The 19,544-nt window shown below is 28.3% G+C and overlaps 3 protein-coding genes across 5 annotated transcripts in view; 2 read left to right on the top strand and 1 right to left on the bottom strand.

Annotated features, from left to right (window-relative positions):
* Window positions 1-375, top strand: part of LOC111419430 (neuropeptide CCHamide 1) — a 32,238-nt gene extending 31,863 nt beyond the window's left edge. For all 3 annotated transcript variants that reach the window (XM_071195076.1, XM_023052229.2, XM_023052230.2), the window contains one exon: window positions 24-375. In XM_071195076.1, the coding sequence (XP_071051177.1) occupies window positions 24-65 (42 nt within the window). In that variant the 3' untranslated portion in view covers window positions 66-375. The remainder of the gene's footprint in view (window positions 1-23) is intronic.
* On the bottom strand, window positions 307-16,464 carry LOC111419431 (chorion peroxidase). The gene is made up of 9 exons (XM_023052231.2): window positions 16,130-16,464; window positions 15,792-16,068; window positions 11,908-12,296; window positions 11,118-11,856; window positions 10,914-11,067; window positions 10,704-10,862; window positions 10,443-10,647; window positions 535-649; window positions 307-476 (listed from the first exon to the last, which is right to left on the bottom strand). Exons 1-9 carry the CDS (start codon window positions 16,416-16,418, stop codon window positions 407-409), a joined length of 2,397 nt encoding a protein of 798 aa, XP_022907999.2. The 5' UTR covers window positions 16,419-16,464; the 3' UTR covers window positions 307-406.
* A 115-nt stretch (window positions 16,465-16,579) lies between these two features.
* Window positions 16,580-17,262, top strand: LOC111421521 (uncharacterized). The gene is made up of 3 exons (XM_023054691.2): window positions 16,580-16,721; window positions 16,773-16,954; window positions 17,003-17,262. The coding sequence occupies exons 1-3, from the start codon at window positions 16,637-16,639 to the stop codon at window positions 17,198-17,200; spliced, it is 465 nt and encodes a 154-aa protein (XP_022910459.1). The 5' UTR covers window positions 16,580-16,636; the 3' UTR covers window positions 17,201-17,262.
* Window positions 17,263-19,544: the final 2,282 nt, after the last annotated feature.

The following is a 19,544-nucleotide window of genomic DNA, read 5'->3' as shown; positions in this document are numbered from 1 at the left end:
AGATTTAAAATTTCTTGTTTTAGAAAAATAGAAAATTCTTTAATCAAGACATTTATCGTAATTAATAAAAAAAGGATGGATATGGAAACTTGAAATTAGATTAAATCATTTTAGATTATTTGTTTAAAATCTAAAAAAAAAACCAAGTTAATTAAAAATTTTCAAAACATGGCTGGATTGAAAATTTTTAAATGGGAAGAAAAAGTATTATAAATTCTACATAAATTATAAATAATTATAAATAGTTAAAACGTAAAAAAAAGACTGTGTGCCAACTCAATTTGCTTGGATAAATAAAATCAAGTATAAATGTGTTATTTCATTAATTTTATTATTATAAATTACAAAAAAAAATATAAATTTAATCAAATTTAATTAATTTATTTTATTTAAACACCCAAAAATATTAAAATTCTTTCCAAAACATTAAATTAACACGCGGAATTTCATTTGAATCGCATTCCTTAAATTCATTCCTTAAAAAAAATAATTTGATAACAAATTATTGTTAGAAATAACCCAAAAACAACTTACCCGATTACGCCGGGTTTTTTAAAAGCATTTAATGCTTGTTTGGTAAGATAAACTCTATCACTATTATCACAAATAATCCTCGACATTGAAGCTTGTTTCAGTTCTCTCAATTGATCTAAAATATTTAAGTTAAATCACTTAAATCGAGAAAATCACCGTATCCGAATTTTAAGGAGTTACATAATGATTTATGTCTTAAATTAGTCCTTAAAAGCTTTATTTTTGGATAATGGAAGAAATTACTGGGTTTAGTATAAAAAAAATTAAGAAAAAAAATCTTACAGAAAAACTTATCAATTGGGATTATGCTAGAAAGATAATAATTTAAAAAATCGCCACGACCGTATTTTAAGGAGTTAGAAAATGATTTATGTTTTAAATGGAACCTAAAAGGCTCTATTTTAAGATAATGAATAAAAAATATGGGGTTTGATATAAAAAAAATCAAGAAAAAAATCATAAAGAAAAACTTGTTAATTACACCAACCTTATTTTTAAGAGAAGGAAAGTGATTTATGTCTTAAATTAAACCTAAAAGTCTCTATTTTTAGATAATAAATAGAAATTATGAGGTTATATATAAAATAATTTTGAAAAAAAATCGTAAAGAAAAACTTTCCAATTGGGGTTATACTAGGAAAAGTGATAATAAAAAAAAATCACCACGACCGTATTTTAAGAAGTTAAAAAATGATTTTTCTTTTAAATGGAACCTAAAAGGACATATTTTACGATAATGAATAGAAAATATGGGGTTTGATATAAAAAAAATCTAGAAAAAAGATCTTAAAGAAAAACTTGTTAATTGAGGTGATGCTAAAAATAAGAAAAAAATTTAAAAATCACACCCATCTTATTTTTAAGAGAAAGAAAGTGATTTATATCTCAAATTAAACCTAAAAGACTCTATTTTTAGATAATAAATAGAAATTATCGGGTTTTATATAAAAAAAATCTAGAAAAACAATCGTAAAGAGAAACATGTCAATTGGGGTTACTTAGAAAAGGCGATAATTTAAAGAATCACCACCGCTGTATTTTAAGGAGCTAGAAAATGATTTATGTTTTGAATGGAACCTAAAAAGCTCTGTTTTATGCTAATGAATAGAAATTATGGGGTTTTATTTAAAAAAAATCTAGAAAAAGAATCTTAAAGAAAACCTTGTTAATTGAAGTTATGATAAAAACAAGAAAAATTTCAAAAAATCACACCAACCTTATTTTTAAGAGAAGGAAAGTAATTTATGTCTTAAATTAAACCTGAAAGACTCTATTTTAAGATAATGAATGCAAAATATGGGGTTTGGTATAAAAAAAATTTAGAAAAAAAATCTTAAAGAAAAACTTGTCAATTGGGGTTATGCTAGAAAATGTGATAATTAAAAAAATCACTACGACCGTATTTTAAGAAGTCAAAAAATGATTTATATTTTAAATGGAACTTAAAAGGCTCTATTTTATGCTAATTAATAGAAATTATGGGGTTTAATTTAAAAAAAAATCTAGAAAAAGTATCTTAAAGAAAACAAGGTTATGATAAAAATAAGAAAAATTTTAAAAAATCACACCTTTTTAAGAAAAGGAAAGTGATTTATGTCTTAAATTAAACCTAAAAGTCTCTATTTTTAGATAATGAATAGAAATTATGAGGTTATATATAAAAAAAATCTAGAAAAAAAATCGTAAAGAAAAATTTGTCAATTGGGGTTATGCTAGAAAAGATAATAATTTAAAAAAATCACACCAACCTTATTTATAAGAGAAGGAAAGTGATTTATGTCTTAAATTAAACCTAAAAGGCTCTATTTTAAGATAATGAATAGAAAATATGGGGTTTGACATAAAAAAATCTAGAAAAAAGATTTTAAAGAAAAACTTTTCAATAGGGGTTATACTAGGAAAGGTGACAATTAAAAAAATCACCACGACCGTATTTTAAGAGGTTAAAAAATGATTTATATTTTAAATGGAACCTAAAAGACTCTATTTTATGCTAATGAATAGAAATTATGGGGTTTTATTTACAAAAGATTTAAAAAAAGAATCTTCAAGAAAACCTTGTTAATTGAGGTTATGATAAAAATAAAATAAATTTTAAAAAATCACACTAACCTTATTTTTAAATGAAGGAAAGTGATTTATGTCTCAAATTAAACCTAAAAGACTTTGTTTTAAGATAATTAATAGAAATTATGAGGTTATCTATAAAAAAATCTAGAAAAAAAATCGTAAAGAAAAACTTTTCAATTGGGGTTATACTAGAAAAGGTGATAATTAAAAAAATCGCCACGACCGTATTTTAAGGAGTTAGAAAATGATCTACGTTTTAAATAGAACTTAAAAGGCTCTATTTTAAGATAATGAATAGAAAATATGGGGTTTGATATAAAAAAAAATCTAGAAAAAAAATTTTATAGCAAAACTTGTTAATTGAGGTTTTTCTAAAAAAAAAGGATGATTGAAAAAAATCACAGCAACCTTATTTTTAAGGGAAGGAACGTGATTTATGTCTTAAATTAAACCTAAAAGACTCTATTTTTGGATATTGAATAGAAATTATGAGGTTTGATAAAAAAAATCTAGAAAAAAAGTCGTAAAGAAAAACTTTTCAATTGGGATTATACTAGGAAAAGTGGTAATTAAAAAAATCACCACGGCCGTATTTTAAGGAGTTAGAAAATGATTTATGTTTTAAATGGAACCTAAAAGGCTTTATTTTTGGATAATGAATAGAAATTATGAGGTTTGATATAAAAAAAATCTAGAAAAAAAGTCGTAAAAAAAATTTTTCAATGGGGTTATACCAGAAAAGGTGATAATTAAAAAAATCACCATGACCGTATTTTAAGGAGTTAGAAAATGATTTATATTTTAAATGGAACTTAAAAGGCTCTATTTTATGCTAATTAATAGAAATTATGGGATTTTATTTAAAAAAAATCTAGAAAAAGTATCTTAAAGAAAACCTTGTTAATTGAGGTTATGATAAAAATAAGAAAAATTTTAAAAAATCACAAATTTTTAAGAGAAGGAAAGTGATTTATATCTTAAATTAAACCTAAAAGTCTCTATTTTTAGATAATGAATAGAAATTATGAGGTTATATATAAAAAGAATCTAGAAAAAAGAGCGTAAAGAATTTGTCAATTGGGGTTATGCTAGAAAAAATAATAATTTAAAAAATCGACATGACCGTATTTTAAGGAGTTAGAAAATGATTTATGTTTTAAATGGAACCTAAAAGGCTTTATTTTAAGATAATGAATAAAAAATATGGGGTTTGATATAAAAAAAATCTAGAAAAAAAGTCTTAAAGGATAACTTGTTAATTGAGGTTTTGCTAAAAAAAGGATAATTTAAAAAATCACACCGTCCTTATTTTTAAGAGAAGAAAAGTGATTTAGGTCTTAAATTAAACCTAAAAGTCTCTATTTTTAGATAATGAATAGAAATTATGAGGTTATATATAAAAAAAATTTAAAATAAAAATCGTAAAGAAAAATTTGTCAATTGGGGTTATGCTAGAAAAGGTGATAATTTAAAACATTACTACGACCGTATTTTAAAGATTTAAAAAATCATTTATGCTTTATATGGAACCGAAAAGGCTATATTTTATGCTAATGAATGAAATATATGGTGTTTGATATAAAAAAAATTTCGAAAAAAAATTTTAATGAAAAACTTGCCAATTGGGGTTATGCTAAAAAAGCACGATAATTTTAAAAAAATCACACCAACCCTATTTTTAAGAGAAAGAAAGTGATTTATGTCTTAAATTAAACCTAAAAGACTCTATTTTTGGATAATGAATAGAAATGTTGGGGTTTTATATGAAAAAAATCTAGAAAAAGAATCGTAAAGAAAAACTTTTCAATAGGGGTTATACTGATAATTAAAAAAATCACTATTTAATATTCACAATCAATATATTTTAAATGGAACCTCAATAAAGGCTCTATTTTAAGATAATGAAAAAATCTTAAGGAAAAACCTGTTAATTGGGGTGATGCTAAAAATAAGAAAAATTTAAAAAAATCACACCAACCTTATTTTTAAGAGAAGGAAAGTGATTTATATCTCAAATTAAACCTAAAAGACTATATTTTAAAATAATTAATAGAAATCTTGGGGTTTTATAAAAAGAAATCTAGAAAAAAAATCGTAAAGAAAAACTTGTCAGTTGGAGTTATGCTAGAAAAGGTGGTAATTTAAAAAATCACTACGACCGTATTTTAAGGAGTTAGAAAATGATTTATGTTCTAAATAGAACCTAATAGGCTCTATTTTAAGATAATGAATAGAAAATATGGGGTGTGATATAAAAAAAATCTAGAAAAAAATTTTAAGGAAAAACTTGTTAATTGAGTTGATGCTAGAAAAGGTAATAATTTAAAAAATCGCCACGACCGTATTTTAAAGAGTTAGAAAATGATCTATGTTTTAAATGGAACTTAAAAGGCTCTATTTTATGATAATTAATAGAAATTATGATGTTTTATTTAAAAAAAAAACAGAAAAAAATCTTGAAGAAAAACTTGTTAATTGAGATTATGCCAAAACAAGAATAATTTAAAAAAAAACACATCAACCTTATTTTTAAAAGAAAGAAACTGATTTATGTCTTAAATTAAACCTAAAAGTGTCTATTTTTAGACAATGAATAGAAATTATGAGGTTATATAAATATAAAAAAATCCAGATAAAAATCGTAAAGAAAAACTTGTCAATTTTTATGCTAGCAAAGGAGATAATTTAAAAAATCACCACAACCGTATTTTAAGAACTTAGAAAATGACTTATGGCTCAAATTGAACCCAAAAGATTCTATTTTTAGATAATGAATAGAAATTATCAGGTTTTATGCAGGGTGCCCATTATGTATGGAATATAGTATATATGTTGGTAGGTATCAACTTTATAAAAAAACATTTAATTGTTTTTAATTCAGAAAACAAATGAGTAACGAATAATAACAAAATTTTTTTAAATGGCAATATGTTCTTTCTTTAGGCTCATTTGATAGAGATTGTTTATTAAAATTGTTTATTAATAAAAATTAATCAATAACATTAATCTAGATATCTGAGATCGTCAAGTACCTCGAATTATTACTGTAAATTAAATTTACATACAAAATAAAACAAATAAACGAAAAATTAGTGTACATCTCCAATAATTTGAGGTACTTCGAGGTACTTGACGATCTCGGATATCTAGATTAATGTTATTAATTAAATTTTCTTAATAAACAATTTTTACATGTTTTTCCAAAATTTTCTGATATAAGGGTACTAAAATTTTACGTCATCGTAAAGAGAAAAAAAATCTCTATAAAATGAGAATAACAAAAGGGTACATTGCCATTTTAAAAACTTCAAGTGTTATTCGTTACTCATTTGTGTTTTGAATTAAAAACAATTGAATGCAGTCTTATTATGGCAAATAAAATGTTAACCAACTTTTGTATAAAATGTTTTTTTATAAAGTTAATACCTACCAAGATATATACTATATTCCATACATAATGGGCACCCTGTATAAAAAATCTAGTAAAAAAATCGTAAAGAAAAATATATCAAGTGAGGTTATGCCAGAAAAGGATATAATTAAAAAAATCACCATGACCGTATTTTAATGAGTTCAAAAATGATTTATGTTTCAAATTGAACCTCAAAGGCTCTATTTTCAGATAACGAATAGAAAATATGAGGTTTGATATAAAAAAATCTAGAAATAAATCTTAAAGAAAAATTTTTTAGTTGAGGTTATGCTAAAAAAAAGATAATAAAATTTTAAAGAAATCACACCAACCTTATTTTTAAAAGAAGGAAAGTGATTTATGTCTTAAATTAAACATAAAAGACTATTTTTAGATAATTAATAAAAATTTTGGGGTTTCATATACTTAAAAAAAATTTAGAAAAAAAATCTTAAAGAAAAACTTGTTAACTGAGGATAGGCTACAGAAAGGATAACTTAATAAGATCACACCAGCCTTATTTTTAAGAGAAGGAAAGTGATTTATGTCTTAAATTGAACCTAAAAAAAGACTCTACTTTTAGATAAATAATAAAAATTTTGGGGTTTTATATAAAAAAAATGTAGAAAAAAATCTTAAAGAAAAACATATCAATAGGGGTTATGCTGGAAAAGGTAATAATTTAAAAAGTCACCACAACCGTATACTTTAAGAACTTAGAAAATGACTTATGGCTAAAATTGAACTAAAAGGCTCTATTTTTAGATAATGAATAGAAATTATGAGGTTTTATACAGGCCATCTACGACGACCGTCCATTAGAACTATACAGGGTTTCCCAAAAGTTCCGGGACGGAGCTATAAGTTTTGAACGAGTGTAGAATAAAATTTGAAAATTTGGGGATCACTAAAGTCATGAATGTAGTCATGAAAACTACAATCTTAGTTAGTTTAGAACTTCCATGCAATGTGGAGTGTTTTTTAGGGGATGACCACCCCTACATTTTTAAATAGTAATGAAAAAAGAAACACAAAATCCGATATCTTAATTCTTTCCAGAATTATGAGGGGCTGACTACCAAATGGAAAAATAAAATGCTTTCATGTTTTTTTGCACGTTTATTAAGATTTTTATAACAAATGTTCAAATTGTCAAAAAACTGTTCAAAATTGTTCAAAACGCATACTTGAAGATTCCACCAATGTCACTAGGGATATGGGTCATTGCGAGACCGAAGAGGTCGACAATTTGAACATTTGTTACAAAAATCGTAATAAACGTGCAAAAAAAAACATGAAAACATCTTATTTTGCCATTTGTTAGTCAACCCCTCATAATTCTTGAAAGAATTAAGATATCGGGTTTTGGTTTATGGGGTTGTGTTTCTTTTTTCGTAACTCCACATCGCATGGAGGTTCTAAACTATCTAAGAATGTAGTTTTTATGACTCTTTAATGATCCCCAAATTTTCAAATTTTTTTCTTCACTCATTCAAAACTCATACCTCCGTCCCGGAAGTTTTGGGAATACCTGTATAGAGAACCAAATGACGTGGGGGTTTGAAAATTTGTGGACTTATTATGTTTGATAAAATATTTTTGGTTGTCGGGCACTTGTGGTTACACCGGAATTGGTAACAATTTTCATATTTCAAATGGAACATTCTGTATTTTATTATATTTTTGAAATCTTTGTTCAATTGTTGAGTCATTTTGAGATATTAATTTTTTTTGGAAAAAAATGACAGCTGCAACCTTACTTTCAATAATATAATTTATCAATCATCTACTCTGATCGCTGGAAAAGAATGTTTTGTGTTAGGAATGTTGTGGTAGTAATGCATTATCGAATGATCAGTAAGGTCCTTCGAAATGTTATACAGGCTGTTTGATACTCGCTCTTTTTTTACGATAAAAACTTAAATTCAGAGAGATACCAAGGAATTTTACGCAAGGTGTTGAGGACAGCATTGCGACTTCTTCCAGAATATGATGCTTGGTATCAAATGACGGTGTTCCTGCACATAGGACCAATACAGTGAGAGTTGTGCTAAACGATATGTTTGAAGATAGATGGATTGGAATTAACGAGCCATACATATATCCACCCCGATTTAACGACTTAATTCCACTGAATCTTTTTATTTGGGGTTCTATTAAAGTCCAAATGATCATCTTTTTTCATAGAATTCGAAAATGATTTCATATGTTAGGGTTCACATTTGAAAAAATGGACTTTTAGGGCTTTTCTTAAGTTCAACTTTGATATTATAATTTGAACACCCTGTATAGCATTTTGACGAATCTTACTGATTCTCCGATAATACAGTATTGCCACAACATTTCTAATATAAACCTTGTTTTCTAGCAATCGGAGTAGATGATTTATAAATTATTGAAGATAATATAGCAACTGTCTATTTTTTTTAAATAATAACTCAAAAATGACTCAACTTAGGTATCATATAATTGAATAAAATTTCTAAAATGTAATAAAATACAGGTTCCATTTGAAATATGAAAATTTACATCACTTCCGGTGGAATCACAAGTAATTCGAAAGTGAAAATATTTTAGTTAACGAGATCGTATCAAACATCATAAGGCCACAAATTTTCAAACCCCTAATTCATTTGGTTCCCTATACATACAGTTCTAATGAACGGTTGTCGTGGATAATCCTATACAGGGTGTGCCGCAACGATTGTACAAAACTGCATCAGCGTATTCTATGATCAAAAATAAACAAAAAAAGCCTAATAAACATAGGTCCGAAAATGGACCATTTTCGAGATATTCAAAGATTTAGTTTCATAAGTTGATATTGTTAACATCATGAATTTAAATTTGTTTTTATAATAATTAAGTGATGATTACGATAAGTTGTCTAATCAAAAAAAAAATAATAATACTTCACGAAATTATTATTTTACTGTTTAATTTAATAAAACTATTAAGTATGGCTCCTATTAATTACTCCAAGGAAGAGATGGCGGATATGGTGTATTGTTACGGACTAGCTGATGGAAATGCGTCGTTAGCAGCTCGTCATTACGCGCAAAGGTTCCCGAACAGACGATTGCCTAATAGTCACACCTTTAGCAGACTATTTCTCAGATTAAAAGAAACGGGAAGCGTAACCCACAGCCATTCCACGGAGAGACAGTACACAAGGCCGGTGGAATTAGAAGAAGCAGTTTTGAGAAGAGTCGATGAAAATGCCTCAACCAGCATTAGAAGAATTTCTGCACAAGAAAACATTAACAAAACAACCGTTCACCGCATTTTAAGGGAGCAGTTGCTTTATCCTTATCATTACAACACCGTTCAAGCTCTAACAGAAAATGATGGCGAAAAAAGAGAGATTTTTTGTAGGTGGGCCATACAGGAAGAGGTAGTAAACGTCGACTTTCCCATAAACATTGTATTTACGGATGAAGCAACATTTACTCAAAGCGGAATTTTTAATATTCATAATGCGCACGTTTGGAGCGATGAAAATCCCCATGCAATACTAGAAACTCATCATTAGTGGCGATTCAGTGTTAATGTATGGGCTGGAATTATAGGTGATCAGTTATTAGGTCCATTTTTTCTTCCAAAGAGATTGACAGCCGATGCCTACATACATTTTTTATAAAATGACCTTACAGAGGCATTTGATGAATTACCTCAACAAATTCTAGAAGATTGCTACTTTATGCACGATTCTGCACGCGCTACTCGAGCATACTTAAATAACAGATTTGGCAATAAGTGGATTGGCCGAGGAGGGCCACCTCGTTCACCAGATTTAAATCCGTTAGATTTTTGGTTTTGGGGACATTTAAAACAAATTGTTTATTCTGAAGACGTTCAAAATGGGCAGAATTTGAAGAATAAAATTAGTAACGCATTTGACACAGTAAAACAAATTCCTGGTATCTTTGAACGCATTAGAAGTTCATTTAGAAAACGTATCCGTTTGTGTTTAGAAGTAAATGGTGCGCATATTGAACATTTATTATGACATAAATCTTTTCCAATTTGTTAAATATTCGTTGTTTTTATGCTGGTTGAACGATTTTCTTCGACAATCTTTGTTACTTGTTTTGTTAAATTATTAATGAACTGTATTAATTAACTTAATATTATCTTATTATTTATTAAACTTTATCTTAACCATCGTAATCATGGTAATCATATAATTACTGCATCTAAATCGTTAGAATTAATGATGTTTACAATAGGTCAGCTTATGAAACTAAAACTTTGAATATCTCGAAATTGGTCCATTTTCGGACCTATGTTTATTAGACTTTTCTTGTCTGTTTTCGATCAGAGAATACGCTGATGCAGTATTGTACAATCGTTGCGGGACACCCTGTATAAAGAAATCGTAAAGAAAAACATGTTAATGGAGGTTATGTTAAAAAAATGTTATTACCTAAATTAAAGTGCCCTGGATTAACTTTAGGATTATTTTCAAAAAAATATCGATCTCCTTTTTTCAACCTGGAGAATTGGTCTGCTATTATATCCCTAAATGTTAAACCTAAGATACTTCCCGGCACCTTTCCTTCCAATAGACCACCAACCCAAAGATCTATATCATCTGGAGATGCATAAACCTTTGATAATTTTTCACCCAACTACAATTATTTAATTATCAAAAAAAAATTATTGCAAATATAATTAGATTACATACTTCTGAACCAAATTCAATAAAACTCTTAATTGGTTCTAACCCAACTAAAATCCTATAATCATTATAAGGCCTCAATCCATGATCTCGACCTCTTTGAATATTAAGGGAAGCTAAATCAACCCCGAAAGGATTTCCAGCCTTAAACATATACTTTGTTAACTAAAAAAAAAAAGATAATTTAAGAAAAAATTAAAAAATTTTGTAATTTACAGCATCAGACAAAAAACCATCAGCTTTTTCAATCGGTTCAGTTGTAAGTGAGGAAAGCATTTCATCTAAAAATTCATACTTTCTCATCCTAGCCGGATAAAACATCACTTCTGGGATACTAACAACTTCCTCCATCTTAATTTTACTATATAAACTATAAAAATCTAATTCAAAGATAGTACAAATAAAAATTATTGAAATAACCTCAAAGTTCCCCCAACAATTGAATGCCCAAACCGATAAGCAGCAGCAGCAAATTCATTCGTAATCGACGGCTCAACCCCTTCATCATAATCATCAGAATAAAACCCATCATCTTCAAGATTTAACCCAAACTCTTCCATGGCGATTTCACCTAAAACACTCGGTAAAAACTCTTTATACACGATAACTTGTAATTGAGCGATTAAAATTCTTCGTGTTTCCAAAAATATGCGCTCATCCGTCCAATTTTCATTAATCTCCTCTAAAATCCCAGCAATTCTATTATGTTCTCTCATAAAAAGAGTATGTACAGCAACTAAAGTGATCATTTGATTCGTTCTTGAATCCCCCGATTCAAAACAAGCCGATCCTTTCTCCATGGTTAAACAAGCTTCTTCATGCCGACTTAATGGGAGGAGATTTCTTCCGAAATCTTCGAATGATTTTAATCGGCCACCTTCGAAAGTTCGTAATTTTAAAGCTTGATCTCCGCTTGAACCGTAAACCGTTGAGGCGTCTATGAAATGGGTTACTTTGTTCATTTGTTGTGTGTAACCTAAAGAACAATCAGTTCGAGGCGATAACATCGATCGGACGAAATTGATGCATTTCACGTTAAATCTTGAGTAGAATTCGTCGTCGTGTGGGACTTCGATTGGAAGACACGCGTGGTGTTGATAAATTTCCGGTAAAATATATTCGTCTTTTTCACCACAACAAGAAATTCCACTTCCATTTGCTTCAATTTAACACTATCAATTTTTAAAAAAATGATATAATGATTACTTACGAAAAGTAAAATCTAAAGAATGAGTAATATCATGCGATAAGAATTGCCCAAATTGCATAACCATTAAGGTGTGGTCATGATCAGGATTAGGGGTGTCTTCAAAAATGGTTGAACTGATTAATCTCGGGCTTGATAACGGTTGATTGAGGATGGATCTTCTTGGTGACCAAATTCCATCGTGGTATTTAGGAGGAAGTAATCTTGAGAATGGTGATAAGGAACTTCCCCAAGATGGGTTATGATGTGTGTTACAAGAGCCATCAAATCTTCTGTATGGTGATAAAATTGGTGAACATTTCGGTTGGGGGGTACAAGAAGAACGTAATGGAGTTTCGTGTAAATTATCTCCAATGATGTTCCATTCGAAATCATCAACTAAAATCGATTGTCTAAAAAAAAACAACATTTTTGTATTTTCTTTGGAATATTATTCCAAATTGCATAAAATCTTAATAGGAAAGATTTGGGTAATACGAAATGGAGAGATCTGGAATGATAAGACGCAGGAAAGTACTGGAAGAGATGGAATAGGGTGGAAAAAAAAGAGACTAGGTTGAAATGTGGGAAATTAGAAAGACATTGCAATGGCAAGAGAGATACTAGAAAGAATACAGAAAATGAGAGCATGTTACAAAAAAACTTTTAGAATAAAAGTTGTGCCACATTCTATTTTCAACAATATAGCTCGATTGCACTTTTGCTCTCATATGCATAGATATCGAGAAAAATGCGAAAACCTGAACATTTCATGAATTTCGCTGTTATACAACTTAATCTTAACACATTGAAATTGGAGCATGTTACAAAAAAACTTTTAGAACAAAAGTTATAGCACATTTTATTTCCAACAATATTGCTCTCTTACACTTTTACTGTTAGATGCATCAATATTGAGAAAAATACAAAAATATGAAAATTTTATAAATTTGTTGCTTTTTCAAGATAATGGTAACATTCAATAATCGGAGCATGTTACAAAAAAACTTTTAGAACAAAAATTGTAGCAAAATTTATTCTTAACAATATTGCTCTCTTGTACTTTTGCTCTCACATGCATAGATATCGAGAAAAATACGAATACCTGAAAATTTGATGGATTTCGATGTTTTACAAGTTAATGGTAACATTCTAGAATTGGAGCATGTTACAAAAAAACTTTTAGAAGAAAAGTTGTAGCACATTTTATTTTCAAGAATATTGCTCTGTTACACTTTTACTCTTAGATGAGTCAATATTGAGAAAAATACATAAATATCAAAATTTTATGAATTTATTGCTTTTTCAAGTGATTGATGGTAACATTCGATAATCGAAGCATGTTATAAAAAAACTTTTAGAATAAAAATTGTAGCAAAATTTATTCTTAACGATACTGCTCTCTTGCACTTTTGCTCTCACATGCATAGATATCGAGAAAAATACGAAAACCTGAAAATTTGATGAATTCTTTGTTTCACAACATAATAGTAACACTCAGGAATTAGAGCATGTTATAAAAAAACTTTCCAAACAAAACTTGTAGCATATTTTATTTCCAACAATATTGCTCTCTTACACTTTTACTCTTAGATGCGTCAATATTGAGATAAATACATAAATATGAAGATTTTATAAATTTGTTGCTTTTTCAAGATAATGGTAACATTCAATAATCGGAGCATGTTATAAAAAAACTTTTAGAACAAAAGTTGTAGCAAAATTTATTCTTAACAATACTGCTCTCTTGCACTTTTGCTCTCATATGCATAGATATCGAGAAAAATGCGAAAACCTGAACATTTCATGAATTTCGCTGTTATACAACTTAATCTTAACACATTGAAATTGGAGCATGTTACAAAAAAACTTTTAGAACAAAACTTGTAGCACATTTTATTTCTAACAATATTGCTCTCTTACACTTTTACTGTTAGATGCGTCAATACTGAGAAAAATACATAAATATGAAAATTTTATCAATTTGTTGCTTTTTCAAGATAATGATAACATTCAATAATCGGAGCATGTTATCAAAAAACTTTTAGAACAAAAATTGTAGCAAAATTTATTCTTAACAATATTGCTCTCTTGTACTTTTGCTCTCACATGCATAGATATCGAGAAAAATACGAAGACCTGAAAATTTGATGGATTTCGTTGTGTTACAAGTTAATGGTAACACTCTGCAATAGGAGTATATTACAAAAAAACTTTTAGAACAAAAGTTGTAGCACATATTATTTTCAACAATATTGCTCTCTTATACTTTTACTCTTAGATGCGTCAATATTGAGAAAAATACATAAATATGAAAATTTTATGAATTTGTTGCTTTTTGAAGTTATGGTAACATTCGATAATCGGAGCATGTTATAAAAAAACTTTTAGAACAAAAATTGTAGCAAAATTTATTCTTAACAATATTGCTCTCTTGTACTTTTATTCTCACATGCATAGATATCGAGAAAAATACGAAAACCTGAAAATTTGATGGATTTCGTTGTGTTACAAGTTAATGGTAACACTCTGCAATAGGAGTATATTACAAAAAAACTTTTAGAACAAAAGTTGTAGCACATATTATTTTCAACAATATTGCTCTCTTATACTTTTACTCTTAGATGCGTCAATATTGAGAAAAATACATAAATATGAAAATTTTATGAATTTGTTGCTTTTTGAAGTTATGGTAACATTCGATAATCGGAGCATGTTATAAAAAAACTTTTAGAACAAAAATTGTAGCAAAATTTATTCTTAACAATATTGCTCTTTTGCACATTTGCCCTCACATGCATAGATATCGAGAAAAATACGAAAACCTGAAAATTTGATGGATTTCGTTGTGTTACAAGTTAATGGTAACACTCTGCAATAGGAGTATATTACAAAAAAACTTTTAGAACAAAAGTTGTAGCACATATTATTTTCAACAATATTGCTCTCTTATACTTTTACTCTTAGATGCGTCAATATTGAGAAAAATACATAAATATGAAAATTTTATGAATTTGTTGCTTTTTGAAGTTATGGTAATATTCGATAATCGGAGCATGTTATAAAAAAACTTTTAGAACAAAAATTGTAGCAAAATTTATTCTTAACAATATTGCTCTTTTGCACATTTGCCCTCACATGCATAGATATCGAGAAAAATACGAAAACCTGAAAATTTGATGGATTTCGTTGTGTTACAAGTTAATGGTAACACTCTGCAATAGGAGTATATTACAAAAAAACTTTTAGAACAAAAGTTGTAGCACATATTATTTTCAACAATATTGCTCTCTTATACTTTTACTCTTAGATGCGTCAATATTGAGAAAAATACATAAATATGAAAATTTTATGAATTTGTTGCTTTTTGAAGTTATGGTAACATTCGATAATCGGAGTATGTTATAAAAAAACTTTTAGAACAAAAATTGTAGCAAAATTTATTCTTAACAATATTGCTCTCTTGCACTTTTGCTCTCACATGCATAGATATCATAGAATTTGATGAATTTCGTTGTTTTACAAGTTAATAGTAACGCTCTAGAATTGGAGCATGTTACAAAAAAACTTTAAGAACAAAAGTTGTAGCACATTTCATTTCATTTTCATCAACATATTAAATTGTATAAAATAGCAGATCATGAATGCAAAGATTTGGGTAATACGAAATGGAGGGATACTGGAATGATAAGAAGCAGAAAAGTACTGGAAGAGATGGAATAGGGATAAGATGGAAAAAAGAGACTAGGTTGAGATGTGGGAGATTAGAAAAGCATTGCAATGGCAAGAAAGATACTAGAAAGAATACAGAAAAGCTTGAAAATAAGAGAAACTGGAAAAGTAAGAATGACCATGTACCACGCCATAAAATATTCTAAATTAATTTGATTTTTTTTATTATTACTAACCGTTCTTTTAAAGCTTTTGTGGCCAAAACAACTTCCATAGCTTTATCAGCAACTTCCATAACCATCAAAACATCATCTTTATCATAAACCCTTTTACTTCTAAAATGACCGAAAGATGGAGTTCCTTCCATTATTTTCGGTGGTTCCTTCAAGCTTAATAATTCAACATTTTTACCACGCAATTTTTCCATTCCATATCGACTCGATCTGTGGATATCCTTAAAAATCTCTTTGGATACCTTTACGAACGACTCTCGATTTCTCTTAATTGAATGAACTAAAAAATTCAATCAAATAAATCCTCTTTATTTCATTGAATTAATTAAAAGAAAACTTACCGGTATGATTTTGACCGCTGGAACAACACAAACCACGAGTTCCACCTTTTAAGGTACATTTTTTTAAATTTCCAAGGCGAAAATGAGCAGGACATTGAACCGGATGTACGCAGATTGCGTTTGTTTCCGCACAAATATGGTCGGTGAAAACGTGGATTTTATGAGTTGTTGGGGTGAAAAAATTGTTATTTAATTTGTGGTGTTTCTCTAAATCTCTTCTTACGGATTTGTGATGAACGAATGAATCAATTAAGGGGATGAAAAGGAGTAATAAAAGATTAAAGTACATATTTAAAGTGGATGAGATGAAGTGTTTACAACGACTGAAGTAAAATGAATAAAAATAAAGCAAAAAAACTTGCTTTAAACGAGTTTGATACATAATATTAAAAATGTTTTAGATTTTGTAACCAAGGAAATGATTTTAAATAATTTTTAATTAATTTCTCAAAATTTTTAGTTTGACAATTTTATTTTTTTTTTAATAAATGTCAATGTTTTAAAAAAATGGAGCCGAATAAATCGTTGAATGAAAATTTTATGTACAACAGCATGTTGGCGAGAGCTTTGATATTATTAGTCCCACCGAATGGTAAATTAACAAAAATAATTAACGCAAAATAAAATTAATTTCTTCAATTAGAACGAGATCTTTTAAGATTATGGATAACGAAATTACACGAAGTCGAAGAAACCGTCGAAAATTTACGAAGAAGAAACGAATACATGTGGTTTTTACTGTTAATGCTGCAAAGTAAACAGCTTCAGATGCCTTTTATTTCAGCCCCACCAGTAGGAGATTTGAGAGATCTTAGAGATCTTTTGGTAACAAAATTGATATTTTTGAATAAATATTTTAAACTATTAATTTAGGCAACGGATGTTTATGAGGATGTGTTAACATCAACTGATTTGTCTTGGTTGGATACGATTCCTTTGACAAGTAAAGAACCTACGGGTCCAACAAAAACATATCCAAGAGCACCTCCAGCTGAATTTATGAAAAATCAACCAATTCCTTTTAATGGGATGATTTGTTATCTTGCAGCTTTTAGCGATCACGACTTTTAAATGATATTATGATTCCAAAATCAACATTTTGTAAATAAATTATTTTAGTAAAACACATTTTGTTAGATACATTTGAAATTTTTGGGATTTTGAAGCCTCTAGGTTGGTAATAATCATAAGGGTGCGTTTACGTTGGAGCTGCGATAAACGATAATAGCGACAATACTAGCAAAACAACGAAATTGCAACGTTCTTTGCTATTATCAGGTATGGTCAGCAATAATAGGAAATTTATACAGAAAAATGTATAATTCTATATCTCCAATAGTAATAGTATTTAAATTGGATTGCGACAAAGATACGTTTTAAATATTTTCAGAAAATTCTTTTGGTGTTCCAGTATTACTTGAGGTGATATTTTTTGCTTTGGTTGTGCTTGTTTCTTGAACGTGACTTGTCTCCACTTAGTATACAATATTTCAAAAGCACAATCAGCAGTTCTTCGTGTTCTTGATAATCTAGCATTAAAGTAGTCTCTATCTGTATCAATTTATAGTCTTTTATAAGGTTTCAGTAGATTAGGGAGAAGTGGAAAGGCTACAGTGATGTGTGATGTATATTCCATGAATTTTGCAGGGTGTTGCCTTAAGTGTTTATAAAGGTGATAAAATTCTCCAACGATGAAACGTCATCTACAAAGCAGAGATCGTCACTATTATCAACGGTCTACTATAAACAGCATCATAGACAAGAATTTTTTTTTTTTTCGCTTTTTGCTTCAACGTTTTTTTTTGGCTCCAACGTAAACGGACCCTAATTGGATTATAATCGGTTATGGATAACGTTTTTTTGTTTCATTATAAACAATTTTTATCAACATCATTTTGTTTTATCATTTTTCGTTTTCGAATTATAATAGAAAAGTTAATCCAAAAATCAAAATTTGATGAATTTCGTTGTTTTACAAGCTATTAATAGTAACACTTTGGAATTTTTGTATTTTCTTTGGAATATTATTCCAAATTGTATAAAATCTTAATAGGAAAGATTTTGGTAATACGAAATGGAGAGATACTGGAATGATAAGAAAAGTCTTCCAGTCTCTTCCAGAAAGTACTGGAAGAGATGGAATAGGGTGAAAAAAAGAGGCTAGGCTGAATTGTGGGAAATTAGAAAGACATTGCAATGGCAAGAAAGATACTAGAAAGAATACAGATAATGAGAGCATGTTACAAAAAAACTTTCCAAACAAACATTGTAGCACAATTTATTTCCAACAATATTGCTCTCTTACACTTTTACTCTTACGATTAGATGCGTCAATATTGAGAAAAATACATAAATATGAAAATTTTATAAATTTGTTGCTTTTTCAACTTAATAATGGTAACATTCGATAATCGGAGCATGTTATAAAAAACTTTTAGAACAAAAATTGTAGCAAAATGTATTCTTAACAATATTGCTCTCTAGCACTTTTGCTCTCACATGCATAGATATCGAAAAAAATACAAAAACCTGAAAATTTGATGAATTTCTTTGTTTCACAACTTAATGGTAACACTCTGGAATTGGAGCATGTTACAAAAAAACTTTCCAAACAAAAGTTGTAGCACATTTTATTTCCAACAATATTGCTCCCTTACACTTTTACTCTTAGATGCGTCAATATTAAGAAAAACATAAATATGAAAATTTTATAAATTTTTTGCTTTTTCAAGATAATGGTAACATTCAATAATCGGAGCATGTTATAAAAAAACTTTTAGAACAAAAATTGTAGCAAAATTTATTCTTAACAATACTGCTCTCTTGCACTTTTGCTCTCACATGCATAGATATCGAGAAAAATACGAAAACCTGTAAATTTGATGAATTTCTTTGTTTCACAACATAATAGTAACACTCTGGAATTAGAGCATGTTACAAAAAAACTTTCCAAACAAAAGTTGTTGTACATTTTATTTCCAACAATATTGCTCCGTTACACTTTTACTCTTAGATGCGTCAATATTGAGAAAAATACATAAATATGAAAATGTTATAAATTTGTTGCTTTTTCAAGATAATGGTAACATTCAATAATCGGAGCATGTTATAAAAAAACTTTTAGAACAAAAATTGTAGCAAAATTTATTCTTAACAATACTGCTCTCTTGCACTTTTGCTCTCACATGCATAGATATCGAGAAAAATACGAAAACCTGTAAATTTGATGAATTTCTTTGTTTCACAACTTAATAGTAACACTCTGGAATTAGAGCATGTTACAAAAAAACTTACCAAACAAAAGTTGTTGTACATTTTATTTCCAACAATATTGCTCCCTTACACTTTTACTCTTAGATAATATTGAGAAAAATACATAAATATGAAAATTTTATAAATTTGTTGCTTTTTCAAG

Source organism: Onthophagus taurus, chromosome 3, assembly GCF_036711975.1.
Source record: "Onthophagus taurus isolate NC chromosome 3, IU_Otau_3.0, whole genome shotgun sequence".
NCBI classification, from domain to species: domain Eukaryota; kingdom Metazoa; phylum Arthropoda; class Insecta; order Coleoptera; family Scarabaeidae; genus Onthophagus; species Onthophagus taurus.
Note: the sequence above shows the minus strand (reverse complement) of the source record. Positions and strands in the feature narration are given on the sequence as shown.

Excerpts from the sequence above, each read along its gene's own strand:
- LOC111419431 (XM_023052231.2), bottom strand. The coding sequence starts at position 16,418 with ATGTACTTTAATCTTTTATTACTCCTTTTCATCCCCTTAATTGATTCA. Across the intron at positions 12,297-15,791 it reads ACAAAAGCTTTAAAAGAACG|ACAATCGATTTTAGTTGATG; the intron begins GTTAGTAATAAT and ends GTTTTTTTTTAG. Across the intron at positions 477-534 it reads AAAAAACCCGGCGTAATCGG|GAATGAATTTAAGGAATGCG; the intron begins GTAAGTTGTTTT and ends ATTTTTTTTAAG.
- LOC111421521 (XM_023054691.2), top strand. The coding sequence starts at position 16,637 with ATGGAGCCGAATAAATCGTTGAATGAAAATTTTATGTACAACAGCATG. Across the intron at positions 16,722-16,772 it reads ATTATTAGTCCCACCGAATG|AACGAGATCTTTTAAGATTA; the intron begins GTAAATTAACAA and ends TTCTTCAATTAG. Across the intron at positions 16,955-17,002 it reads GAGATCTTAGAGATCTTTTG|GCAACGGATGTTTATGAGGA; the intron begins GTAACAAAATTG and ends CTATTAATTTAG.